The sequence below is a fragment of the Vigna angularis genome, chromosome 2 (assembly GCF_016808095.1).
Source record: "Vigna angularis cultivar LongXiaoDou No.4 chromosome 2, ASM1680809v1, whole genome shotgun sequence".
Lineage (NCBI taxonomy): Eukaryota > Viridiplantae > Streptophyta > Magnoliopsida > Fabales > Fabaceae > Vigna > Vigna angularis.
The window spans coordinates 1,934,267-1,962,179 of NC_068971.1; the positions used below are offsets into that span (position 1 = coordinate 1,934,267).

Genomic DNA, 27,913 nt, shown 5'->3' on the forward strand with positions numbered 1-27,913 from the left:
ATAATAAGAAAAAGCAATCGGTACAAAAAAAGGAAGGAAAGAGGGGACCGCGGGTGTTTTTCTTTTCAAAACTGCCCAAAAGAAAACCCACAGAAGGCACAAAGACAATATAACAAACACAATATTAAAACATTAATCAATAATTCATATTAAAAATAATAAATCGTATTTTACAAAAGTAATTGGTACTAGGTTGGGTTGGTAACGTATACATAAGGTTAAATATAGTGAATATATAACTTCTCATTTTTAATAGTATAAAACTATTAAAATAAAACTTTAACTTAAAACAATAATTATAGATTTATGATGAAGAAAAGTCTACACCTGAAAAATAAAAAAAATTATTTATGATGCTGCTTCACACTCATGTTGAGACAACTGGAAATATGTCCTTCCTAAGTTCACACTAATTTAAGGTGATCATCAAAAAAGAAAAAACACACAGACAAATAAAAACAAAAACAAAGGTAAGCTAATGATAAAACAGTTTAACATGGTAAAATAAAATTTCATCATACAACTCAATTCACACCTATCAAAACATCTTTCTCATTCACACCACTCCTATCAAAACATCTTTGTCATTCACACCACTGGCTCAGACTTGGCCAAACCCTTTACAATATAGTATAAATGTTGAGCCATGAAAAGGTTCTGCACTTGTGTGGTGAAACAACTGACTCACTCAAAGCTACCACACTAGGTTATTCCGTTAAAACGCCCTTTGTCACCATGAAGAAAGGTCGCAGGCTAGGACCTCCTCCTCTTACGACATGACTCATCACTCTTTAATTGAGCATGAATGATTATTAGAGTGTCAAGATAAACCCTATATCAAGCTTCTTACATTTATACCAAACACATATTGAACCCCTAATAAGAAATTCCTCCTTGGAATTCTTTACCATAACATTCCATCCACAAACATAATTTCATACCCACATTGCATACCAATCACATGAAATCACTGAGCATCCACCAAAAGAACAAAAAACAACACAATCAAGTTATCAAAGTACCAAATACAACTCAAAAGCCAACAAGAACAAGAGAACAAGGATCATAAACCAATATTGCACCCATGGCACTTAGCCTCAGCATTCTGCCACTTAGCCCTATCCCCATTGGAAAGTGACACTCAACGCTACTTTCTTGGTGCTCAGCCCTAGCACCACTGAAATGGTGACGCTCAGTCCTATACTAGAAAATAAGCAACTCTAAAACTAGCTTTAGTTGACCCAATACCTATCCAAATGATCAAAATGACATCCTAGACAATGAGAATGATTCAAAAACATGTTTATAACTTGAATTAGATACCAATTTGATGATTTGGTAAGGAATCAAGGTTCAACCGATCAATCTACAACTAAAAATCATATATCAGGTTCTAAACATTTTACCTCAAATTTGGTTGAGAAAAAAGGCTATACAAGTCTTGAATGGTCTAGACACCAACCCCAAACATCAGGTTTCTCTATAAAATCATTCCTTTAGAAATTCATCTATTAAAACCCTTTAAATAGGACCCAAAAACCAACCAAGACTAAAAACTGATTTTACATCAGATTCCTCTTAAATAAAAACTTCTGCAAGTTTAAAAGGACCATAAGACAACCCTAAAAACTCAACTCCTCCCATTTGATCACTAATTCAAATTCTCAAATGTTCAAACCCCTAAAATTAAGCTTAAAACCTTCTAAACTTCACCTTACCAACTAACATCAGTTTGTAACCCATATATAATCTATCTTTAAGCTCCAACAAGTGTTTATTGACATGAAAATAGACCTGAAATACAAGATTACTCATTCCAACCATTATCTTACAATTTTGCTTATTAAGATCTCCATTTCAAATACCAAACCATTTACTTTGATACTCACCACTCTTTAACCATTTCAACTAATTGAAATCATCAATACAATATAACAACAACATAGTTCATGACAACTAATTAGTTCCAAACATACTCAACAAAGTACACAACATCATTCAACCAATAATCATCATTTTCCACACAATCCACGACATGCATCAATTTCATATACTTCCAACCATTATTTTATACTTAATAATTAAATTAGAAAATAATATTAGCTTTCCTTACCTTACACTGAAGCTACCAAGCTCTATACACGTCAAACCCATGCTTCAAGATCAAGGAACCCTAGAAATGCCTATAAAACTCATAATTAAGATCATAATAGATCATTAGGATCGTTGATTGACAAAGAACGAGAAATAGATAAGGGTGAACACATGCATCAATCCTCAAAATCGAAGATTTTAGAACATATGGTAAAAGGAAAAAGGAGCCAAAACTTACTTGCTCTATAGATGAAATTGATCGCATAGAAATGTAGACCTCGATGCTTTGATCATTTAAGCACATCCTGATTGTCAAAAAAATGACTCAAAAGTTAGAAAAAATAGAGAACTCAATAGAAGAGTTTTTAGAGAGATGGTTTGTGTTTTATATAATAAGATGCGATATAAACTTCTTTTTATATTACAAAACCTTTATTATTAAAATAAGATGGCTTCATTAAAGTAAGACACACGTCTACTTTAATTACTCAAATTTCTAGGTTCTTATAAAACCAAATATGTTTAGATGAACTAATATTGTTGAAAATAATAAATGTGAATTTAATAAAGATGACAAAATTACCCATCATATAGGTGAAAATATCCATAAATCCAATGCTTTGACATTTTAGATTAAAAATGATATCAATTATCTATGTGGGTTAAAACTAAACTCACATATACTTAAGTTCTCTCTAATAAAACTTTCTTGAAAAAAATTATCCATCACAACAACAACGGTATAAATACATATAATCATATTTGAAAGAAAATATATAATGGGAGAGGAATTCACCTTTATATACTATATAAGATGTAATATTTATAAACTCAATGTTTTATATTAAAAGTTGTGTCAATTAATTTTTTTGTATGGATTGAAGCTAAAATCACATATATATAATTTATGTCTAATAAATCTCTTAAAAATATTCCATCAAATATAATACCTAATTATAACTTTAGTTTATTTAATTTTTTAGGAGTCCAATTTCATCAACCCACTACAAGTCGGGTAATGAAGAATGAAAAGTTATTGACAATTCCTTCTTACACCCCGTCAAATTTCTCCTCCCACCTTCATCAAAAGTTTTCCGAAAATATTTTCTGGAAAAAGAGGGTGTGATTGATTTTTTTTAAAAAAAACTAGGAATTGTTTATTGTATTTCGGAAGTGATAGGGTGTAGGAAGAAAATGATAGAATACAGGAAATAATTGTCCAAAATTATTTAACCTATCATGTTTCACCTTTTATGAGAAGTGGGTTGGGTCCAAAACATATCTTACAAAAATCATTAAACGACTGACCTTATCTGCGAGTAATACATATTTTATATATATAGATTAATATTTATAGAGGGTTCTGTCACAGAGCATACCCCCAAAAACCCTACTTTCGTTTGTTTGTTAGAGTAGAAAGCTTTTTACTGTGAAAAAAAGAGAAGAGAAAGAGAAACACAGTCCCATTCTAAAGGTGATTTTGACCTCATTCTCTTCTCTGTCTTATCCAACACAATCACTTTTTCATTCCTCATCAAAAAAGCATATTAATTTCATCCTATTATTATTCCTTTCAAGACACGATCATTAACCAAGGATAATCATCATCATCATTTCAGAAGCAAAGATCATTAACCAACGATAATTATTGCACCTCAAATGATGCTATGATCTTCTTTTTCTGGCCAAAGAAAACTTTTAACTATCTTTGATACGATCGATAGACGACTTTCTTCATCAAACACATGCTAGGAGAGATGAATCGCTATGATAATATTTTGAGTAAAAATGCAAGATACATGGCATACAAACATGGTTTTATGATTTAATATAAGGATAATGATATTTTGACAATATTTTTTTGACAATATTTTAATATTATCTACGTGTCATTATGTGATTGGTCCAAAATTACTCTACAATCAATAATAATAATAATCATAAACACTAATATAAATCAATCACAGAATGACACATAAATAATATTAAAATATTGTCAAAATATCATTATTCTTAATATAATTAATATAATATGATTGAAAAGAGAGAGAAAAAAAATGTTAGTGAGTGAGAGAAAAAGGTTGTATTGAGTGAGTGAGAGAGAAAGGTTGTGTTGAGAAGGAAGTAGAAGAAGCTTTTATCAAAACATGTTAAGTGGTAATCATGATGATCACCATATTCTAGTCTACTCATAATAATCTCAGAAAAAAGAAGGTGCAATTTCCAATCTTTCCTTTATTTTTTCTCTTATATAAGTTTCCACCTTTTACAAAACTAATGTTTTTATTCCTTTCTTATTCTTGGTATCATTAATTAATTAATTAATGTAAATTAACAATTATATGTCAATATAATTTTTCCTGACAATACTTTGATACTGTAAAAGATAATTATGAATAATTATACATTAATATAATTTTTTTTAATAATATTTTGATACAATATATTACCTAACTTAACATTTTTTTTCTTGTGTTTCCTTTGTTTGAATTTGGTATGATAGATTATTGCAAGAACTTAACGATGATGTACCTGTAAAATAGTGTTACATCAATTATTAATCATTATCAACCTGATTTTTAAAAAAAAAAAAAATGAACGTTTATCATATGGAATGCACTGTGATTATATAAAATTACTTTTATTTGTCATTAATTGTATAATATTTTATTCTCTTAGAATAAATGCATATTTTATTTTTGTCTTATTTTCTTCTTATTTGTCTCTTCTTTTATTTTATATTGCTATTTTCTCTCTTTATTTTTTTTATCTTTTTTTATTCTCACAAGTGAAAAAATAATATTTTATGACAACCTATACTATAATGGAAGAAAATTATCTATTGATCGACAGTATTATAAAACATCGAATATCCAAAGCTGTGACACTCGTATCTTTATTCTTGGTTTCACATTCCTGCCACATTTTCCAATTATTTCTTAATTGTTTTTAGAGCTTACTTAATTAAGTGTTTTAATTATAGTTTAACCATGTCACCTAATCTTCTTCCTAAATACTTTTATTGTTGCACTGTGTTCAAGAAACATTTTTCTTCTTCTTTTCAGTTTCTCGTTGAAAAGTTTCTTTTCTCTTTTTAAAGGCTTGCGTAAGAATAAGTTTTGTTCAGTTTACTATATATAATGACTTAGATTTTTTTCCTCGAAGATTCCGCAGAATCTTCATAACTTTTCCAAAGAAAGTAACCTAATTAGAAGAGAGACAGTAACATATTCTCACTCCTTTTACAGTATATCTATTATAAGCTTTCTTTTAACTTTGCTGTACTAAAAATGTTCACTAAAAAATAAAATACATGAAGGAAATAAAGAACAAGAGGTCAGCAACGAAAATATTTAGAGCCTTTTGGACACAAAGGGATCCACTATGTTATATATATATATATATATATATATATATATCACTGTCTTTGTTGTCAAGATAATTATTTTTTAAAGATAATAATGAATAATATTTGTGTTTTTAATAATTTTAATTAGTTGATGTTATTATTTTGAGGGTTATTTTAGTTTCTAAACTTTGATGCAAAATTAAAATTTGTTATTATTTAAAATTTTGATATATTTTAGATCTTAAATTTAAAAAATAAATAAATATAATTTTTTTATTTCAATTAGTTTCATCAACTACAATATCTCTACTAATTGCAACTTGTCCAAATTTAGGATTATATAACTTATACATTCTAGCATAGTGATATCCAACCATAACTAGAGGCACCTCTTTATTATCTAACTTTTTTTTCAAGTGATCTGGTACATGTTTATAACACACATAACCAAATATTTTCAAATGAGTAACACTTGGTTTTACCTCAGACCAAGCTTCCTTAGGTGTAACACCTTTAGGCCTCTTTGTTGGTGATCTATTCATGATATAAGTGACTCTCAATAAAACATATCTCCATAGAAAATTTGGAAGATTCTTGCTTTTCAGCATACATTTGACCATATTTAAAATAGTTCTATTCTTCATTTCAGCAATACCATTATGTTGTGGTGTATAAGGAGAGGTAATCTCATGTGCTATACTTTCTTCTTCAAAAAACTTCTTGAATTCCATAGAGGTATACTCTCTTCCGTCATCCTTCCTCAAAATTTTTATCTTCTTCTCACTTTGTCTTTCCACCATATTCTTGAATTTTTTTTAGAACTTGTAGCACCTCATTTTTTCTTGGTAGCAAGTATGTCCAACTTTTCCTAGTCCAATCATCAATCAACAAACAACAAGAGATACTTGTCCCCAGGTGTTTTAGTTCGAAAAAGGACCACACACATCCAAATATACTACACTCAATTTCTCTGTTGTCCTTTGAGGCAAAAACTTCTGAAAGCTTCGTCTCGTTTGCTTACATTGAACACACTATTTACATACTGCTATAAGAATTTCAACCATAGACAGACATTTAACCATTTCATGTTGACTCAATTGAGATAAAGCTCTAAAATTTAGACGTCCAAACCTCAAATGTCATAGCCATTATGTTTTGTTTTCTAATATAACAAAGCACTTATGTTTGGCAGCATTCATCACTATGCGAAATGTCCTATTTTAGGACAAATGTGCTTGGATGATCAATCTTCTCTTTTGATCCTCCATTCTCATCACAAATCCCTTTAGGAGCAATTGGCCTAGACTTAGTAGATTCGTCTTCAACCCTGGTACATACAAAACTTCTTCAATCACAACCTCTCTACCATCTCCATCTCTCAAAACAACCCTTCTAGATCCTTCTATTGTAAGACTTTTGTCATCAGCAAACTTGATCCTCCCCTGTTGTAGCACCTCACCTACTTTCTTATTTTTGACATACTAATAGGGAGAGGTAATCTCATGTGTTATACCTTCTTCTTCACAAAACTTCTTGAATTCCATGGAGGTATACTCTCTTCCTCCATCCGTCCTAAAGATTTTTATCTTCTTCTCACTTTGTCTTTCCACCATATTCTTGAATTTTTTTAGAACATGCAACACCTCATTTTTCCTTGGTAGCAAGTATGTCCAAACCTCAAATGTCATAGTCATTATGTTTTGTTTTCTAATATAATAAAGCACTTATGTTTGGCAGCATTTATCACTATGCGAAATGTCCTATTCTGGGACATATTGATAATGTTGAGTCTAAAAAGGAAGATGTTCACCGGGGAGACACAATATCAAATGAAATATGAGCCCAACGATATAAAGGATTGACACCACTATTTACTAAAAATCTTAAAACAATGAGTTAATGAGTATTTCATCTTAATATAGTGTTCTACTTTTTCATTTCTATCAAATGTGAAATTTAGACTAACACTTCAATTTTCAACAAATAGAACATTGTAAGTTACTTAAGTGAACATTTTGGTTTACAACATAACACTAACAAAATTGACATGTCATAGCACTAACAAAATTGACATGTTGAATATGTCAAAATGTTGTAATCATTTGTCAAAATATATTTTCCTAACAAAAATGCAAAAGTGAAAGTGGGGGAAATAAACAGTAAGTGCGAATAATAAAACAACTCAAAATTGTCACACGTGCATTTACACAGTGATTCGAATCAAGACATCACATTTCACTCTCCACTTCACTCCACCCTCCACTGTACTTTCACTCCCTCCCCAATTTCCAACCCCAAATTTCCAAACAAACCAAATCTCCAAATAATAAAAAGCATTGAAAAAGCAAAAACGTTCCTACTTTCTATATACAATATAGGCACCACTTCCTCACACACAACAATAACAACTAGCTGTGAAGCTTTTTCTGTAGTGCAACTGAAAGTGAAAGTAAGGAAGCAAAAGCCTAAGTCATGTGTTCTCTTCTTTGGAGTTCCATTGTTATGTGTGTAGCACTTCAACTTCTTCAGCTTGGCATTGTGCATCCTTCACCCTCTCATATCAGGATCACTCACTTACCGGGCCAACCCCAAGTTCAGTTTCAGCAGTTTTCAGGTTATGTAAATGTTGATGACAGAAACCACCAAGCACTCTTTTTCTACTTTGCTGAAGCTGAAAAAGATGCAGCTTCCAAGCCCCTTGTTCTGTGGCTCAATGGAGGTGCTCCTCACTCCTTGTTTCTTGAGGATAAAAGTTTTCAATCGGATAAGAATTTCTAAGTTTGGAGACTTATGCTTTGTGTTGTTGTTTCATGTTTGTTTGAAGGGCCTGGTTGTTCTTCTCTTGGGGTTGGTGCGTTTTCAGAGAATGGACCATTTAGGCCCAAAGGTGAAGGCTTGGTTAGGAATCAATTCAGCTGGAACAGAGGTACCTACCTATCTTCCTGAACCAACATTTTCCTACACATTTGTATTTTTTTTTAGTAAATGGGAACTTTCACTTTTAGCCTAAGTGCATAACTATGACATGCTAATTAGCATCGTGCACATGAGTTGCAGAAGCTAATATGCTGTATTTGGAAACGCCAATTGGAGTTGGATTCTCTTACTCAAGTGATACTTCTGCTTATGAGGGTGTGAATGACAAAATTACAGGCAAGTTTAATGTTCATCCTTCAGTTTAACTTCAATAATTTTTTTGTACCCTACAAAATAATTCTCAATGTTATTGGTTAGAATGGTAATTGGTAAAGGACCATTAGATGCAGCATTTTCACTTGGCTAAAGAAAATATTTGCTCAAGGAAGATTCGGGTCAACTTTCTTTTTCTTCATTTTCCCCTTCTTAGTTCTCACTATCTCTCTTTTGCTTTTCTTGTTTTCTATCTTTACCTTTTGCAATATTCTGTCTCTTTCCCCCGAAGTTTGCTTATTAACATATTGCCATTTCGCAAGCTGCTAATTTACTTTACAGTTATGCCTTGTCCACTGACTAATTAGTGTTTTTTTTTGTTTACAAAATTGATAGATCTGCTCCTTTAAAGATTGCCTTGATTTTCTGAAACTGGTTTCCTTTTTCTTATTCTTTATTATAGCCAGGGATAACTTAGTGTTCTTGAAAAACTGGTTTATAAAGTTCCCAGAATACAGAAACAGAAGTTTATTCATTGTAGGAGAAAGCTATGCTGGTAACCCTTCCATCTATTATGTCTTTTGCGTATACTGAAGCAAGCAATAGTTAAATTATGTATCTATTTATATATTTTGCAATTTATCATTAGGCCATTATGTTCCTCAACTGGCTGAGCTTATGCTCCAATTCAACAAAAAGGAGAAGTTGTTCAATCTGAAAGGCATTGCTGTGAGTTATGGCACAAACTTCCAATTATTCTTCTTTTGTTATTCCTGTCATGTGTCAGATTTCTTTTAATCTTTTGGTATCTGTAAATATTTTGTGAAAACTAGAAAACACAAAAAGTTCAGCCAAAGATTTATCTTAGTTTTTCATTTTGACTAAGCAATTCAGGCATCTGAAGCTGGTTTCCTTCATTGCAGCTTGGTAATCCAGTTCTAGAATTTGCAACGGATTTCAATTCGAGAGCAGAGTTTTTCTGGTCGCATGGGTTAATTTCAGATACAACGTACAAAGTTTTCACTTCTGTTTGTAACTATTCAAGATATGTGAGGGAATACTACAATGGTGCTGTTTCTCCTGTCTGTTCAAGTGTTATGAGCCAAGTCAGTACAGAAACAAGTAGATTTGTGGACAAGTATGATGTGACCCTTGATGTTTGTTTATCTTCAGTGTTTTCACAAACCAAAGTCCTCAATCCCCAGGTGAGCTTATCTTATAGCTCTCTTTAATTCCATTTCTCACCAACAAACTTGACTTGATTTTCTATCCAACTTGAATCAAAGTACTGAGAACATGAAATTCTGGTCTTGTTTTTCCTTGTCAAACAGCAAGTCACTGAGACGATAGATGTATGTGTGGAAGATGAAACAGTCAATTATCTGAACAGAAAAGATGTGCAATCAGCTTTGCATGCACGTCTTGTTGGAGTTCAAAGATGGTCTGCTTGCAGCAAGTAATCCTCTTCTCTTGCCTTCATTATTTATACAGTATTTTTTGTTTTTTAAAAAACAGTTAAGAAGTAAACTTTAAATCTAACTCAATCTCACAAAATCAGTTTTTAAGTGAGGTTTACACCTAGTATTATTAACTCGGCCTATCTCTAGTACTTCCAACAAGAACCATGAATAGGATAACATGTTCAGAAACTAATCTAGTCAAACATTAGTGTCCTGCATTGCCTCTCTTCGTGAACATGTTTTTTAGTGTTACTCTCTAGAGTCTTGGACAGAAATTTCCAATTACTTTATATTTTGTCTTAAAATATTCATCTCTAACTTTCTTGTCAACTGCTTTATGCTATATGCTTGTCAGTGTCCTGGATTATGAGCTGCGTGACTTGGAAATACCAACAATCACTGTTGTGGGGAATCTAGTACTGGAGGGAATACCAGTACTGGTTTACAGGTACATGTTTGCGTCATTATGAAGTATATTCTGTTGCAGATCAAATTGGACAAGGCATTAATCATTAATTAGAGTGTGTATTAGTATTATTGTCTTTGAGAGTGAATTAATAACTCTTGTTATGCAGTGGTGATCAGGATTCAGTAATCCCTCTGACTGGAAGTAGAACATTAGTACATAAATTGGCAAAAATGCTAGGATTGAAAACCACTGTGCCATACAGGGTGTGGTTTGAGAAGCAGCAGGTGAACCTTATCATTCTATTGAGTTTTGCTGAGATTATATACAAATTAAACTCAGCTTACTTGTTCATGGAATTTGTAATTGAATTTTTGTTGTGCTTATGAAATATTTTCAGGTGGGTGGGTGGACTCAAGTTTATGGTGACATCCTTTCATTTGCCACCATCAGGGGAGCATCACATGAGGCTCCATTTTCACAGCCGGAGAGGTCACTTGTGCTGTTCAAGTCCTTCTTAGAAGGACGACCAATGCCACAAGAGTTTTGATAACTGAAAAAGTATATGTTGGGGATTTGGCAAGATCTGATTGTTGCATTGTAGTTTTTTTGGTTTTACTGTTAATCAATGGTGCCATTTTGAAGTGTAGAAATTTTGTAAAGTGTCCAAGTAAGAAGGGAATTTGTTTTTATCTTCTTTCTCCATCACAGTGTCTTGTTTATAATCTGCATTAGGTAAACTCAAGACTGTTTTTTTATATTGCTTAAAATTAAATATTCACTTGCAACCGAAGATTAATTGACCTTAGTATCAATGATGACCTACTCCAAAAGCATAACGTATATTGACCTAGAATACCTAACTTTGAGTGCACCACATTACAGGTGCATTTGGTGATTTGTTTCAACATGGTTGCTTCCATTGTGTCATTTGGAAGATTCATTTTGAAATATGGTTTGACATTACTCATTAGGTTCCATGACAAAATAACACGCTATCTCTATCTCATTGGCCTAGCTCCTACCACACTTTTATACACAAATCTTTCCCTACATCTCATTCTAAAAAAATAATTCAAATTTCTTATACCCACTTATCGATAAATTATTACTAAAAGAGTATTACATATAATTTCATTTTATAATTATAAATTTATAAGTCATGCGTATAGAATAATTAGTGATAAAATAAATTAATAGTTATAAATTATATATATATATATATATATATATATATATATATATAGCGACATAATAGGGAGTGGAACAACATGACTCTGATACCATATTAGAAATTAATTTTAAACCTAACTCAACCCCACAAAACCGGCTTGTAGGATGAAATTTGCACCTACTTATAAACTATGAATTGACCTTATCTCTAGGCGATGTAGAACTTTCAACAATTCTTTTCTATGTTTTTTTTTTCTTTGCTGGGTTTGCATCAAATGCTTTCACTTTTACATATGTAAACCAGAGAGAAGAAAAGAGATATTTTGAATGTTCACATAGAAGAAAATTCTTGTTATCATGACTAAGTCATTTACAAACATAATGCGCTATTGTGACCTAAACCAACTACGCAAAATCAGCCAAAAGAATATATAGAAAGAGAAAGTAGATGATTAGAAACCACACCATGAGAAACCAAGATCAAGCAAAACAATCAATTACACCAGAATCATGGCCAGCCACACACCCCTATCATCTTATTACAGATATAGGGATAAGAGAACAAGAAGAAAAAATCTCTAGAAACCCAAGAATGAAGGTTTGGTTCAAAAACTGTGCAGTTGCGTTAGCATGTGAACAAGCTCATCACTAGAAGGCCTATCTGCAGGCATATCAGAGAGGCATGCAGCAGCAATCCTAACAGCCATTAGCATCTCATCTTCCTCTCCTTCTTCCCCTAACATGCTCTTATCAAGGGCATCCCTCGCATCACCGGCTTGCTGCAAGTGCCTCAACCAACCTCCCAAACTTCCACCACTCGCTGCTTCTCCAAAGAACGGATCTGTAGGGTCCTTACCAGTTAACAAAACACCTAGTATCATGCCAAAACTGAAGATGTCACTTTTGTCAGTGTACCTGCTGAAATTGCAAAACATACCATTCAATCTGAATACGATGAAGTTTCACAAGAAGGAACGGAATGAAGTTCATAAACACTCAATGCATCAAGCAAGCAACCTCTTTTAGTGATATTACTTAGTACTATTGATATTGATGCATCCAGCGGCATATATACCAATGAAAAAAAGCTATAAATACATAAAGTTAAAGTGGGCACAAACCTTTGTCCAGTGATATTATAATAACTATAATTTTTAGTTGGGTTCCTACTCACCAATCTATGTTTCAGTAGTTTACAGCATGTGAACTTCCGTTTGGACCAGACAAAGAGCCTGAGGTCTAAAACTTCATATTAGGAAGTAATACTAATAGCTAGTTACAAAAACACTACTTTACATAGTTTTTACTAAATAATACCATTTTCCATCCGCAAATGAACACAATGAAAATTGAAGAACAAGAGTCTTTGATTAGGGTGCTCAAAAGGGAATAACTACAATGAGGCTTGGAGCTTTTGAAAAGGAAACCAATCAAACAAATAGCTGATGTCAACTACCTAGGTACCCTTTTGACGTCAGAAACGAAGAAAAGAAACAGACTGAGTTGGAAACACCAGTGAATGAGCATGATTCAAACCGAGTGATTTGTCTTACCTGCAGTTGTGGAAACATTCAGGAGGAGTGTAGAGAGAAGTTCCTCTATCCAAGTTGGGTAGAAGTTTGGCCAAACCATAGTCCGCTAATCTGGGTTCAAAATCACCATCCAGCATCACATTTGTTGGCTTCAAGTTGTAGTGCAGCAGTATCTGAGGCGCACAGGTGAAGTGAAGATACTGAAGACCCTTCACCACACCAACAGCAATCCTGAGCCTAACTTCCCAACCAAAGGCCAATTCATTCTCCCAAACTCTATTCAACACATCAGCAAGACTCCCAGTGGACACATAATCATAAACCAATGAGAAACCATCAGGCTCACGTACATAGGCTCTCAAACTCATCAAGTTCCTGTGTCTTAAGCTTGCAAGAAGCTCTAGCTCAGTTTGTATCTGCCTCTTCACTGATTTTTTCTTAGCCTCTGGGGAGCTGCTTCCAAAGGGTGTTAGCCTTTTCACTGCAATAGTGAGTCCATTGTCAAGCACAGTTTTGTAGTATTTCCCATTAGGACTCGAACCAAGCAAGTGGTTTTCCTTCGCCAAAGCTAATTGGAGTGTCTTGGGGGCAATTTTGGGGGAGAAAATAACAGGCCCCTTGAGGATTGGTGTGCGGTTTAGGTACTGCACCGCACAGCGTACCACAAGTGCAAAGAAAACAGAACAAACTAGTCCAGTTACTGCTCCTAAAACCAAGCTCAAAATTATCTTCTTGGGGTCATCCTTGTATCCTGATGATGAAGGTGGTGATGGCCTAGAAGGCGATGGAGGCTCTGAAGAAACATGTTTACTCAACCTTCCTTGACATTGCACAGTGTTGTGGTGCAAGCTGAACAAGAAGATAATAAAAAGTGGCTGGAGTGCCAACAATTCCCTGGCAAGAGAAGCAGCGATGTGCCTTTTCCTAAACATCAAAGAACAACAAACAAACAAAGCCAGAAACCAATACCGGAAGCTCCAAAATGAGGCATGAATCACTCACATGCCCAAACCCACCATCACCTCAACACTTGGAAACATGACCAAGAACAACCTTTTACACTTGATGCTAAAATGGGTTAAATAAAGTTCAAGCACGCACATAAGAATAAGCATAAGCATAAGCATCCTCCTCAACCTTTTCAACCCAAAATCTTCACAAGAAAGCCATCTCAGAAAAGCAAGGACACATGTTGTCACCGAATAGTTTACATTTTACCACCGAATCCCATCCTTTCACTCCTCTCACCACTCATAAATTTTCTACCTTCACAGGAATCAGAACAAGAATTTGAAACTTTTGAAAACAAAAACAAACCAAAACCCCACTATTCCTAGGTGCCAGCAGGGACTAACAAACCCAACCAAAAGCAAACTAGCCCCAGAAACAAGTTGCTATCTTTTTCCTTGGAAACCAAACAGAAAGTCAAAAGGTTGAACAGGAATTGAAGGGGCGTGAACATGTGGTAGTAACCAAACTTGAACCACAACAACAACTAGAACAGACACAACCAAATGCTCCTCAAAAACTGCAATGTCACTGGATTTAGGTGTTTAAACACAAACAGTGACAGAGTCACGCACACAGCATGTAGAGTGCTTCAGTGATTGTCTCTTCTTTCTCTCTCTACACTCTCTCTCTCTTTCTGAAGACAACAAAGAACCATACCTCTGCGACAAAAAACTGGTTCCCGCCTTTGTGAGGAGCCAGCACTCAAGACACAGTACCATGTGGGGCCCACGTTTGGTCCGAAAGCGAAACATTGTAATCCGTGAGAGGGGCAATGTACAGTTCTCGTGGACCGTCCGATCTCATCAGAACGCATCTGAGCCGTTGAAATAAGGTGCCTGGGAATTTGTAATATGCTATGAGTGAGTGGTTAACAACTCTAGCTATGTGTTATGTTTGGTGTGTGTCATTAGTAAAGTTATCTCTTTTTTCGATCAAATTATTGCCTTTAATTACTTAAGTTTCAATTAATATATATATTTATATTTATTATATACACATATTGCATGCTTTTGCTTTTCCTTCTTTATGATCTTATCTTTTCTTTCTTTTCTCAGTTATTGGTGGCAGCTGCTAGGATTAGGAATGACTTTAACCACATTTTTACTTCAAAGTTCTCTTGTGGGATAGGAATAGGAATAAGGTTATCTTTGGATTAAAATTAAGAAATAACTCTTGTATTTTAATGTAGAATTTCTATTTTTTATTTTATAAACAGTTTTTGATTGTGAAATTCAGAAATTAGGTGGAACTACAAATTTCATGAAAATACTAGAAGAGTGAAATTTTTGGTTGACCCATTAGTCATAAATTCAAACAGGAAAAGGAGTGGGGTGCTAGAGAATAGAATAATCTGAAAATGAACTTCACCTTTGTAAATTAATTTATTAATAGTTAATCAAACTTGCGTACCAAAATGTCCAGCTTAAAACACACGCTAAACAAATCAGTCATTTTCCCTTTGAAAGTATTCTCCACAGTGTTTGGTTTTTAAGTTCAGATAACATTTAAAAATAATACTTGTAGAGAAAATAAAATTGAGTTAAAATGAATAAAACTTTTTCCTCAAGTTAAAAATCAATTTAAATAGTTCAACTGAAAGAAAATTCTTACTTTAATTTATGAGAAAATCAAATGAAGATTAATTTATATAATTAGAAACAGAATTGGTCATATTTTTCAAAGACTATCTTTTAAAAACAAAGACCGAGTTCAGATCACTTTTGTATATTTGAAAGATTACAACCGATTTTTCCTCTAAAATGTGGTCTGGTCATAAGTCATAGCCCAGTTGAGGAGGGTCCACTTCAGGTGTTTGTTAGACTGTCACTAATATCAATAATTATGTTAAGGTCACCCGTGACAAAAGTTGAGCTTTTAGTTTAGAGCTGTGTTAAAACATAACATGAGTGTTGCCCTAACCTACTAGATTCAGCTTTGTTTTGTCCAACAAGCATGTCTCTCAGTGAAATTTTTTCATTACAAGCTTACGAAATATCTAAACTTCATTTTTCAAACGATGTACCAGTTCAGGAACAGTGATTATTCAATGCTGGGTACGAAAAATACAGTGTTTTTTGACATAATTTTCCAATACTGAAAACTGGGGTGAAATGGACCACTTCACTTTTTGATTAATTTGACCAAAAATTTCCCATGCATTCGAACATGGTGTCCCACTCCGTCTTTTCAAGACTGAAACTTTATTAAATTTACAAATGATTTGAGTTTTTTTTGGGGGTAGGGGGTCACTCTAAAACAGCAGGTGATCGATGGTTTTCTTTATCTTTTTGCCTTTGACAATATATATATATATATATATATATATATATATATATATATATATATATATATATCCGAATATTAGAGCTAGGGGACATGACATCATGGGTACATGTCCCACCAAGTAATCCCAAAAATACAAAAATTTGAATTACAGCCACAACACCTTCACAAAAACCAATGTACACAACATACACAAATCCCTAGCCTAGTGTGCATCGCAGCTTCATCTCAAAAGTAAACAAAATTACACAAACATCATATTACAAAGTGCTGGCTGGGTGCTACCAGTGCAGCATAACTCTTCAACTTACTTAGACCAATGTGGCCATTTTACATTACAGATCTTAGCACTATTTTTGCACAAGATGACTAAGGGGCAGGCATTTCAACCTACCTCTCCCTTAATCTTCCACACTAGGGACTTTTTTCTTAAAAAAAAAAACAGCTTTTCAATTTATGAAATACAAATTTACATAATCCAATCTTTCATATTTTATATATGTAATAAACTCCGAAATATTTGCCTATCACTCTCATCCATTAGAGTCATTTAATGGAGCATGGACTTCTCTTTCACCAGCATTTGACTCAGCAGCAAGTTCAATTGGGGTTCTTCCCTGCTCATCCACAGCTCGCGGATCCGCTCCCCTGCATTTTAAAGATTTCAATATCATCCATTGAGCCAAAACTATAATGAAAATAAGTATGAAACTCTAAGTGAATTGGCAAATAGCTTATACCTGGATTGCTCATTTAAATGACAATATCAGAGTTAAAGCTGAATAGATAAATAATTGAAAGAACCAGATATATCATCATATATGTTGTTGCACAAACTCACCTTGAAAGCATTAATCTTGCAAATGCAGATCTGCCTTTGAGAATACAACGATGCAGTGGCGTTTGACCTCTTGAATCAGTTGCATTAACATTTGCACCATACTGTAGGAGGAGTTCCACCATGCCAATATCTGCAGTTTCACATGCAAGGTGAAGTAGGGTGCACCCATCTAGATTGTCCATGACCGGGCCTTCTTTACTTGAGGACCAGTCCAATGTGTTGCCGGCCAAAGTAGAGCTGTGATCATGGCTAGTCTGCTCTTGTAATAGCATTACTTTGGCAAGGGTTAGGGAACTGTTGCACATTTGCTCATAAGCAACATTAACATCAACGTCCGAATTAACAATGTATCGATATACAGCTTTTTTGTCATTAGCATGAACAGCCTCCCAGATTTGTTGTGCCACCGAAAGTCGGTTGTCCTTTGGCCTGCGAACAAAAAGCTTCTCTGCATACTGCCATGAAAACAGAAATGGTTCATGGAGTCAGAAAAACCGCAATCAGAAAATAGCATAGAAGGAAAAATATTATAAAAATAAATACATAAGTACGGTTCACATACTGAATAAGCAAGGTTTGGCTTGAAGTCCAAAATACAAACAAAATGTAGTCATCAAACAAAAAAGCTACTTTAATTTTTTAAGAAACTACTAGTCTCAACCAACAAATTATTAATAAAAATGAAAGTACTCAAACGAGTCTTCTGACAAGAAACATTGATATTCAGTTAGATAAATGTGTTCGATCAACATATTATCATAAAATGAGACTATTCTGATAAGTGGTATCTATACCAGCACAAATCCATTTTTAATGGAAACATCTCTTCTGAAGAACAGTTGTTTTCTATAGACTCCCATGCATGACATCACTGGCAATGGTAGACACATGATACAACTATAAGACAGATATTTGGCATACATTATGGCAGATAAAAGCAATATTCTGTAGCTAATACCATAGCTCAGCTTCTAAAGAAAGCTGAAGGAAAGGGAATTGAAAAAAGGAAATATTAAATTGTGTTTTTTCCATGAATCAATTACTCCCAAAGCTTAAGCTGATAGGTAAAAAGAAAAAACACATGAATGTTTTCTAAAATACCCCTCATGCAAGAGGCTTTTGGGATTGAAGTGTACATAATACACATACTCCCCTACCTTGTGCTAAAATTAACAGGCAAGTAGCGTTAAGGATTGTACGATAGATCAATCCATCATAGGCTCCTATACCATGTCATGAATCAACTGCCCTAAGAGCTTAAGCTATTAGGTTAAAACACAACGTTAAAATCTCAATATTAAAATTACTTTTTCATTACCTGTACATGTTTGCACTAACTTCTAATGCAACTAATAAAGAGTATTGTCATCTAGGACCCAACCCAATACTCAAGATGAATATTAAATGTCCAAAAGTCAACTTAAAATTTATGGGTCCAGAAATTGGGCCTAAATTCATCCTATATTTAATTTAAATTTTATTAATAAATATCATTGTAAAAAGAGATTCGATATGTGGTTATCATTTTGAAATATTTTATTTATTATTATCTTTGTAATGTTTTATATTCTCTTGCATTTTGGGAATAAAAACGATTCATAATTGTTTTATGTATAAATAAAATGCTAACTCCCACGGCCAAGGGACAGAACTGATTTTGACTTAAAGGTAATAAACCATGTCAAAAGAGGTTCTCATAATTTTTTGTCTTCGATAAAGGCATTCAGATTTTTGCCAGAACAAGTATGTTTTCATAAATAATTCAAACTTATAAGCTGTCGGCTCAGTGACAATTAAGTCTCCAAGTTTCTGCCACTAGTTTTGTCTCAAGTTATATATCCAATTAGCATTTGAGTGCCTAAAGAGCTTATATATCACAGAAACACAGACCATTGAACCTGCGATACCTAGGAATTCTGGTTTCGAGTCCTACTTTCTTTTATCCTTTACCTCAGCTTCCAAAGTCAAAATTAGAATGTGGTCTGTTCCAACAACTGACAACACTTTAAATTAATCCAAAATCAACAAAACCTTTGTTTTCCTTTCTCATTTTCCCTAAAACTCACCCTTCCACAGGTTTTTCTGAACAAAACCAGAACATCATTTTCGGTCAGCAAGAGTTGAGTGTACAGAGTACTGACATAATGTTATAAATATTATAAAAAACATTTGGTTTTCTTTCTAATCAGCGAAGAATGAATTCCTTGATTCTGGAGATTGATTCCCTATTGTTATAACTGTACAAATAGGAACCATGTACATTGAGATCATTATCACAAATATTGAGAATACTCCTCTTTTTTTTAAGTCATACCTTTGCATGGATGAACTTCTCCTTCACTGACAGAGAATCAGATTGACAAGGCTTGGGAAAGAAGAACATCAGCGGCTTATCAGACTTGCTTAAGCTTCACAATAATAGAAGAGAATATCAGCAATACTTGGTCAAACAATAATAGTTGTAATAATAATGGCTTCAGTACAAGGATATAATAATGGGGATTCTTTACCCTGTAGGGACAAGATCAACCTGAATGGCACTTCTTGATTGTAATAATTCCTCCCAGACGGAGTTGGCAAAAGTATTCCCAAGAGACTGAAATAAACTTATGACAGAAGGCTCCCACACTTTAACATCCAAAGTAAGAGACCTGACCTGTAACGAGACAAAATGGTGCTCGATGATTAATCTAAAAGCCTCATCACAAAAAGGAAGTACCAGCAAAAACCCAAATATCTAAACCAGACACAAGTATTGATTTTATAAGGCATCAAAGAAGATTTTTGTCCTAAAACTACAAGTATATAAGAAAACATGATCAATCAAGAGTACCTACATTTACCCAGTTCAAATGTTCATAGTTTTCACAAGAGATGCTTATCTACTCCAATATATATGAAGTCACTGACCTTATGGAATGCGGTAAAAAAATCAATTATCTGTTATTATAAGGAGGCACCAACCATCTATAAATCGGTTACAATTGCAATCCTCATTATAATATTAACTCTAAGCTACAATATAAAAAAAAGCACTCACAAGGTGGGTTGCATTTTATAAATACATCTACAAGTACATTATAAAAGTTAGATTTCAGAGTTTTCTTTCATGAAAGAATTTATCATAAGAGAGAAGACACAAAGAATAGGCGAATCAAAAAAAATAAGATACAAGTAAAATATATTACTTTACTGAGATAAAAATACTGAAAATTCTCCCTTCCTCTGTATATCCAACAAGGAGTTCTGTTCGCTGAAATTGGATTGCTGGGAATTTAGGCCAACAAAGGCTCTCCAACCATAGTTATTTTATAAAGACAACCAACTGTTCCAAGTTACACAATTTATATCACCTCATTTTTCTTTAATTACACCAAGCTCATTGTCAAGCATCCTTACAAAATATACTGGAAAGTAAAATAATGGTTTGCAGATAAAACCTAAACAAAGATCAAAAGAGTGCAATTGTATGGTCTACCTTTGATATATGCACACCAAGGTTGCGATGCACACCAGAACACTCAATGCAAACAAGAACACCAAGATTTAGTGATGCCCAATCGGGTTCAGGAGCACCACAATCAGCACATTTATCATTCCCACAAACTCTTCGCAGCACATCAATCGGCTTCTCAATTTTAGTGCAGGATCGCTGCTGTTGCAAACTTCTTGAGGGGCGCTCCAGATGTGCAGAAGCAAGACTTCTATCTGCTGCACATTCTTCAACAGCAGAGTGATCAAAATCTGAACTTTCAAAAGAACTACTCTCACTGGTAGACCTATGATGACCACTTCCCATTGGGCTTGCAGGCAACATCTGATAAACAATCTTAACATTAATCAAATTGACTTATACTTCATTTCTACATGACCAACAAAAGTTCCTGGAAGTTACCCTTTCAGGGATCTGAGAACTCAGTAATGAGGCAATAACACCAGTGATTTTTTCAATCCAATCCATTTGGTCCAGCGCACTCTCTGCCTGCACTGACAAGCATAATTAAGGAATGAAACTATAAAGCCTTACTCACCATCCTTGTATGAATTAAAAGAAATCCAAAAATAACATCAAATAACCTGCAAAGTGTAGTTCTTTGTTGGTGAAATGATCCGGAAGCAAAACCTCAAATCTGATTGGTCAGCATCTACTTTAATTGTTGACGTAAGCAGGTTCACAGTGTGGTGAGCAACAGATTTTTCATCATGTACCCCACCATGGTGATGAGACGACAGCCATCGACTTAAAAGTCCAGAACCAAGCTCAGAACTATTCCTCTGGCCAGAATGTTGACTACTCGACCCCTGTACATCATACATAGCAAGGATGAGGTGAAATTTGTCATTCAGAACAAACTTTGACTTAGATTAAATCCTTGAAAAACCAACTTATTTTTTGCATTAAACTTCTTACAGATGATTTGCTGCACTGCTTACGATAGTAATACAGCATTCCCCGACTATCAAGAACAAAAAATCTCCTCTTCCAGTCACCCCTTAAGTTTGAGGAACGCTTTGAGAGATAACCTTGTCGAATTGTTTGAACCTAAAATGATGAAACGACAAGTATACAAGTAAATCACAGGGAGAAAGTAATCGTTAACAACTTCAATCAACAATTTTCAGGCCTAGATTCAACCTTTCCCTTTGCAGCAGATTGCATAACAGCCTCTATCATCTTATGTGAACTTCTACCAATGGCTTGTATACCATCTCCATTAGGGGACCCATTAGAACCATTTGAGGCCCACCTACTCTCCCGATCAATCTGTCGCTTGTATTCTTGCATTCTTTCATTCAGGGCTGCCTGCTCATAATTGGACCTTTCTCTTGATTGCTGAGCATAAGTCAAGACCTGCAAAACAGCTAGCCTGGAGTGAATCAATTTTATTTTTACGGACTCAACTGTTAGAAAATTATTCACCAACAATATACCATTCAATAAATGTTTTTACACTGACGTGTACCCCCTTAGACCAAAAAAAAAGAATGTAAAGACAAGCGATTCTAAACCTGGTTAATATACGGCTCCATTTGGTGCAACAACTCGTACCCCTACACGTGAAAAATTGAACTTGAGCAAGCTGAAACAGATTGTAGGAAAAGAATAATTTAACAAATATGTCTACCTGTTTGAAGTAACGAAGATGTGCATCCATGGTCCCACTGACTGCTTCCAAAAATTCAAATCTCTTCTTTGCTTCAACAGTTGACAACGCAGTAACCTGGACAAAAGACTCATACTTTACTTGTGAAAATACGTAATTGAAAGAGTAATCATTTAAGTACTTCTGATCAAATAAATTCACTAACCAGATTAAATCGAGCTTGCTCAAATGTTGATCTTGCACTATGAAGCTCCTGAAACATCTCCAAACGTTTAAAGGTTTAAAGAATACATACATGAGAATGAATCTAAGCTGAATCAACAGGTAAGACACACAAAGGCCTACCTCTTCCAGAGCAGTAGCTACATCAGTTTTTGTGCCTTTTCTTAGTGACAGAAACCTCTCCCGAGTCTGCAAGAATAGAAAATTTGGCAATGGTTAAAGAGAGAAATTTGCAGCCTCTAACACTGCTTGTTTCAAAACAAGTTTCCAGGAAGTTCAATCACTTCTGCTTTTTAAGAGCAGACCTGAAGTTTTGGTTCATCTTAATAGTCAATTCAATTTGTTAAATTCATTATATCTCCACTGATTTCTTTCTACTTGAATGAATTATTATCATAGGCAGTTCGCTTAGCATCCATGTTTTTCAACACAGGAGTAATATACCACATGGGAAAATAAGAGAAAAAAAACTTAGATAATGAGAATGCACCTGGTCATAGATAAGACTAGCCTTGTCAAAGCGTTTCCGTGCTTCCTGCATTAAGAGAGAAACCCTTAGAGCAGAAACTAAGTGTATAAATTGCTCATAAAAGTAACATCAACTATCCTTGTTATTAGGTGATATTTATAATCAATATTAACAAAACAAAAACCATATATAAGTCACAAAGTTTAAAATACTTCATATACTCACTCACAAAATCCCAAACACGGAAAATGAAACCCAAATATTAGCTCATTTAAAATGGAAATAATAATAAAAATTGTGAGTAGAAAGACAAATTTAGCTCCTACATAGGATCCTGAAGTTTAGTTGAAAGACCCAAATATTTGACAAACTACTCTTTCCACAAGGGCATCAAAAGAATTCCTTCTCAAATCATCAATCCATGTATGTATGGATTAGCTCATTTTGAGGAAATAATGATTTTTTTGGCAGCTTCTTGGTAGGGCTTTAAGGGAAATAAGACAATTAATTATTTCAATTTAACATTCCTAAAAATCTAAGTAACTAACCAAAGAAACGAAAACCAATTACATGCATATTACTACTGCACAGGTCTACATACTATTACTGGAAAAGTCTATCAGTTCTCACATCTGATTCGTACATATCTAACTGAAAGGATAAACATAAAAAATTTCGATGTTTTATTCTTTGTAAAAAAAGAGTACCTTGACCTCTTGCAAATCAATATTGACAAACTGAAGCAATCTGTCATTTAGCATATGCTCAACCTGACAGAAAGATCGTAATCTATGTTAGCAGTATAACAGACAATGTGTCACCAAGAACTGATTGATAAGGACAAATATCCAGGATGAGACTCCCAAAAAGCTGACTGTAAAAGGTCATAATGGTTTTCGGCTTCTGAGTTGTATGCATTATTGATAAGTTTTTTTTCCTTTTTCTTTCTCTTTGGAAAGGAATAGATTCATTAAGGTAAAAAAATGTAACACATTGAATTAAGAGATCCTCTGTTTTACATTTTCTCCCTTTTAAAATGCATCATTAGGAGTCGTTAACAACAAGGGAAGTATTAAAAAACACTTAGAAGTTACAACACAATAGCTACCTGTGACCGAAGGACTTCCTTGTATGTCCCAATTTCTCTTAGGGCTATGGTGAATTTGGTCATAACAGGGCCTGGATTGAAAGTGGAAACTCAATCAGAAAGTATTTCATCGCCAATAAACTTTTAGAGTTGAAGATAAAGTACAGACTTAAAATCAAATTATGAAGTCAACTAATCCCAAGCAGTCAGTGGCCACTGCATTAAAGAGAAAAACTGAAAACAAATTATCTCACTAAGAACTGAAATTATTAGAATGAAATGTTAACATAGTCAAGCATTAAAACTCATCCTTTATTGACAGTTCATCTGGGGTGCCAAAAAAGGAAACAAAATATTCTAGGAGTAGAGAAACTCTCGTCAACCATCATAAGATTGACGTAAAGAGGGGCATACCTCCAAAAGCCACACTGATTGGGTCATTATGTCCACCACCAAAAGTTTCTAGGGCACTGGCAAATGCAATGTCTCCATCATATGCCTCCCCGAGACCTTCACTGGAAAGTACAAAAGTGAAAGCAATTAAAGTTTATGAACAAAAGACAAACCTAACAACTTAAAAATCAATATGTAACTATAAGCTATGAGATACTCCTAACAACTAATAAGAAAAAAAAAAGACTAAAGTTTTCCTTTGGATAAATTGCCAGACATTGCAGGACAATTACTATGAGGAACATCCTCCATAGAGGACATACTATTGTAAGTAGAACTAACAGTTTCCTCTTTCTACCTAATGAAAAACTATTAATTTTATTTTTAAAAGTGCATCATATTTACTCCTTCATAATGAAAATAAATGTTCTTGAGATAAATAAAATACAGAATGTTGTTGAAAGGATAAGTTGAATGCCAATAGGCTCTAGCTTGGAAATAAAAATGCGACTCACTTTTACACTGGCCAATAGCCACTTTCAAGGAAGTTTCTGTATTTTATATTAAAGGTTTGGCACAAATAAGATGTTAAAAATTATGGTGTCATGCAACTTATGCTGCTGTTGGGTTGAAAGGGAATGCTCCTACAAACAAAAATACTCATGTCCTTAAAATTGCTATCATATATGACTGTTTTCATGCTACTATGGTGTTCTACTATCTTGATTGCTTTTGTCGTGATTTACTCAGAGACTTTGTTAAGGACATTTTCCCTGGTTATCAAATCTAAAATTTTATCCAAAAGAAAATATTTTATGCTGATTTCATCTAGTTATGAAGAAAACAAATCACAAAAACTGACCAAGAAATTAACAGATGAAAGAGCTAAACAAATACAGAACTAAAAGAAATTAAAAGAGAAAAAGACATCAAGGTTAAGAAATAAAGGCATATAAAAGCATAAATAAACTGCAATTTGTACAGCAGAGATGTTTCCACGAGCATAAGAGACATCAAGTTAAGTGAGCAAAAAAATACATACGTGTATTTTCTACATCCTTTGTAAAATTTTAAACTTCTCTCTCTTAAAGATTCAGCACTTTCCTCCATGCATTGTATCTGCTCATCAAAGAATTCAAGGAGAAGCAATCTTAGGAACATCAAGTCACTTAAGAGAGAACCTATCAATCTGTATTAAATGAAACATATGAAACAAAGGGAAGAATTGAAAAGACCAGCATCATTGTCAGATGTGATACAACGCAGCAACAAATTATCACACATACTATGCCAAATAGTGGATAAATATCTCCAACCCCATTAACAATAACCTCATTCAATAACCACTAAATTTCAAATTTTACAAAGCTTTCCAATAATCATATCGTTCAACCAACAAGAAATACACTGTACTTCAGAATATTCAGAAGATGATCAAATGGTTTATTAGAGAATAAAATATAATTATAAGATTTACAACCAATAATAGAGAAGAACGGATTTCTCTTAAGAATAATACCACTATGATTTAACATATAAAAGGGACTTAATGGTTAAGTTCGTGAAGTAACCAAAAAGAGCAATGCCTAAACACTCTATAAAAGTATTAAAATAAGGATCAGTTTGGTCTGCAGGTAGAAAGGGGGGTGACTTTTTTCACGGAGTTAAATATATGAATTTGTATGTGTGTCTGCCATATCAGCAGAAGACTGAGAAGCTTTCTTGGAGTGACATTTTTCCCCCTTTATGACCAAGTCTTCTTACCCCAATTAGTGAGGGAGTAGCAAAGGTGGAAAAGCACGAGGACTCTCTTGATACAGCTGTTGCTTTCTCTCACTCTCACTGCTCACCCAAGCTCTACCAAATCCCACCTTTGATGCCTGATCAAATGGCAAGTGCAAAATATCCTCCCATCTCTGACTAACCTCAGAGGGCAACAAACCGTAAACCAAAGACTCGCTTCCCTCAATACGCTTGGGAGTAGCACATGCAGTAAATCTATGAACGCAGGACAGCAGGCCCAAAACCATTACTAAAAAACAGAGAATCCCTCAAGGGAACCACTTCGTTCCCTTCTGAGGGATTTCCCAGAATAAAAAAAGGAATCCTCAGGATTCCAAGTACAGACAAAGCTCACCGAGACCATTCAGACTTCAGAATATTCACATTCCATTTGACAAGACCAAAACATGCACAAAATCAAGCCTTCATTCCCTAACGGGTCACTCCATAAACCCTTAAAACCACCCGATCAAGCTCAAAAACAAACAAAGCTCACTATACATTACACACAACATCAAAACTAACTTGCAACAAATCAAAAGAAAGAAAAAAAAGGTTCTAGAAAAAATAAAGGAATAACCTGCTTGCGGAACATAGGAGAGTCATCGAGCTTGGCAAATTGCATTTTGATCGGAGCAAAGGATTCGCACTTGCTGGTGGTTGAACAGGCCTAAGAATAAGTATTGTTTAGCATTATCGCGGCAGGAATGGTCGATCTCGGAATCGAAGAGGCGAAGACGAAGAGGACCATTTGCAGGGCGGTGGAGTTGAGTTGGATTTGGTGGCGAACCGAAAACCCTAGCTGAGAGACAACCTTGGAGTTCGAGGTAGCATATGATTTGATTTTGTGTGTTGGGTGTTATGAGTTGTTCACTGTTGTGTTGTTGTGTGTTGTTTGGTTTCACTGCTGCATCTTCTTTCTCTTCTGAGCAAACAAGGGAAATGAAATGAAAGGAAGAGAAAGTAAAAGGTATATTGGGAATTGTTTAACAAAAATTTCACTAATCCAACCAAAATTCTGGAATCCCATGTGTGTAACAGACACTCACTTGGACTAAAGTCACACCCATTGAGTTCCTTTTCATGCACCTTTCCCTTTCTTGCCCCCCTCTTTTTCTTTTTTATCTTTCCCTTTTCATTTTTTTAATCATATTATTATAATACTCTCATAATAATTACCATCACCACACCCTTTTCAAATTTTAATGACAACATTTTCCTTCAATTATTTAATAAAAATATACATTATTATTATTATTATTATTATTATTATTATTATTATTATTATTATTATTATTATTATTATTTCAGGTGTGGAATGGGAGATATAATCAAATATTCCTTTACATTTTTTCTTCATATCATTCAATATTGTTTTTGTTTTGGTTACCAAATTCTCCTAAATCTTAAGTATTAAGTCCAAATTTAACAAATCAATTATAAATAAAAAATTTAATTCAAAATAAATATTATTATTAATTTTTTTTATTTCAAATTCATATTTATAATTTTTTATATACGTTCTTAATTAATACAATCTTAATCATAATTCAATATCTGATAAATACATTTTATCT

At 33.9% G+C, this 27,913-nt stretch overlaps 3 protein-coding genes across 4 annotated transcripts; 1 reads left to right on the forward strand and 2 right to left on the reverse strand.

The window, feature by feature from the left end:
• The first annotated feature begins 7,697 nt into the window (after nucleotides 1-7,697).
• LOC108328003 (serine carboxypeptidase-like 45) lies at nucleotides 7,698-11,130 on the forward strand. The gene is made up of 10 exons (XM_052873126.1): nucleotides 7,698-8,162; nucleotides 8,268-8,369; nucleotides 8,501-8,600; nucleotides 9,040-9,128; nucleotides 9,222-9,301; nucleotides 9,496-9,777; nucleotides 9,904-10,028; nucleotides 10,388-10,480; nucleotides 10,608-10,725; nucleotides 10,839-11,130. Exons 1-10 carry the CDS (start codon nucleotides 7,916-7,918, stop codon nucleotides 10,986-10,988), a joined length of 1,386 nt encoding a protein of 461 aa, XP_052729086.1. The 5' UTR covers nucleotides 7,698-7,915; the 3' UTR covers nucleotides 10,989-11,130.
• Nucleotides 11,131-11,938: 808 nt separating this feature from the next.
• On the reverse strand, nucleotides 11,939-14,957 carry LOC108328962 (inactive leucine-rich repeat receptor-like protein kinase CORYNE). Of its 2 annotated transcripts, none has more exons than XM_017562893.2 (2): nucleotides 13,165-14,957; nucleotides 11,939-12,526 (listed from the first exon to the last, which is right to left on the reverse strand). In XM_017562893.2, exons 1-2 carry the CDS (start codon nucleotides 14,073-14,075, stop codon nucleotides 12,217-12,219), a joined length of 1,221 nt encoding a protein of 406 aa, XP_017418382.1. In that variant the 5' UTR covers nucleotides 14,076-14,957; the 3' UTR covers nucleotides 11,939-12,216. The 2 variants fall into 2 exon arrangements, with proteins under 2 accessions (XP_017418382.1, XP_017418381.1); XM_017562892.2 differs by having other exon boundaries at nucleotides 11,939-12,529; nucleotides 13,165-14,946.
• Nucleotides 14,958-16,555: 1,598 nt separating this feature from the next.
• Nucleotides 16,556-27,378, reverse strand: LOC108328961 (ADP-ribosylation factor GTPase-activating protein AGD3). Its single transcript, XM_017562891.2, has 19 exons — nucleotides 26,917-27,378; nucleotides 25,597-25,673; nucleotides 24,576-24,676; nucleotides 24,183-24,253; nucleotides 23,782-23,844; nucleotides 23,096-23,140; nucleotides 22,729-22,794; nucleotides 22,589-22,636; nucleotides 22,405-22,500; nucleotides 22,289-22,330; nucleotides 21,915-22,130; nucleotides 21,690-21,821; nucleotides 21,356-21,580; nucleotides 21,174-21,260; nucleotides 20,757-21,095; nucleotides 19,789-19,934; nucleotides 19,593-19,686; nucleotides 17,279-17,733; nucleotides 16,556-17,085 (listed from the first exon to the last, which is right to left on the reverse strand). Exons 1-19 carry the CDS (start codon nucleotides 26,959-26,961, stop codon nucleotides 16,971-16,973), a joined length of 2,463 nt encoding a protein of 820 aa, XP_017418380.1. The 5' UTR covers nucleotides 26,962-27,378; the 3' UTR covers nucleotides 16,556-16,970.
• Between the last annotated feature and the right edge of the window lie 535 nt (nucleotides 27,379-27,913).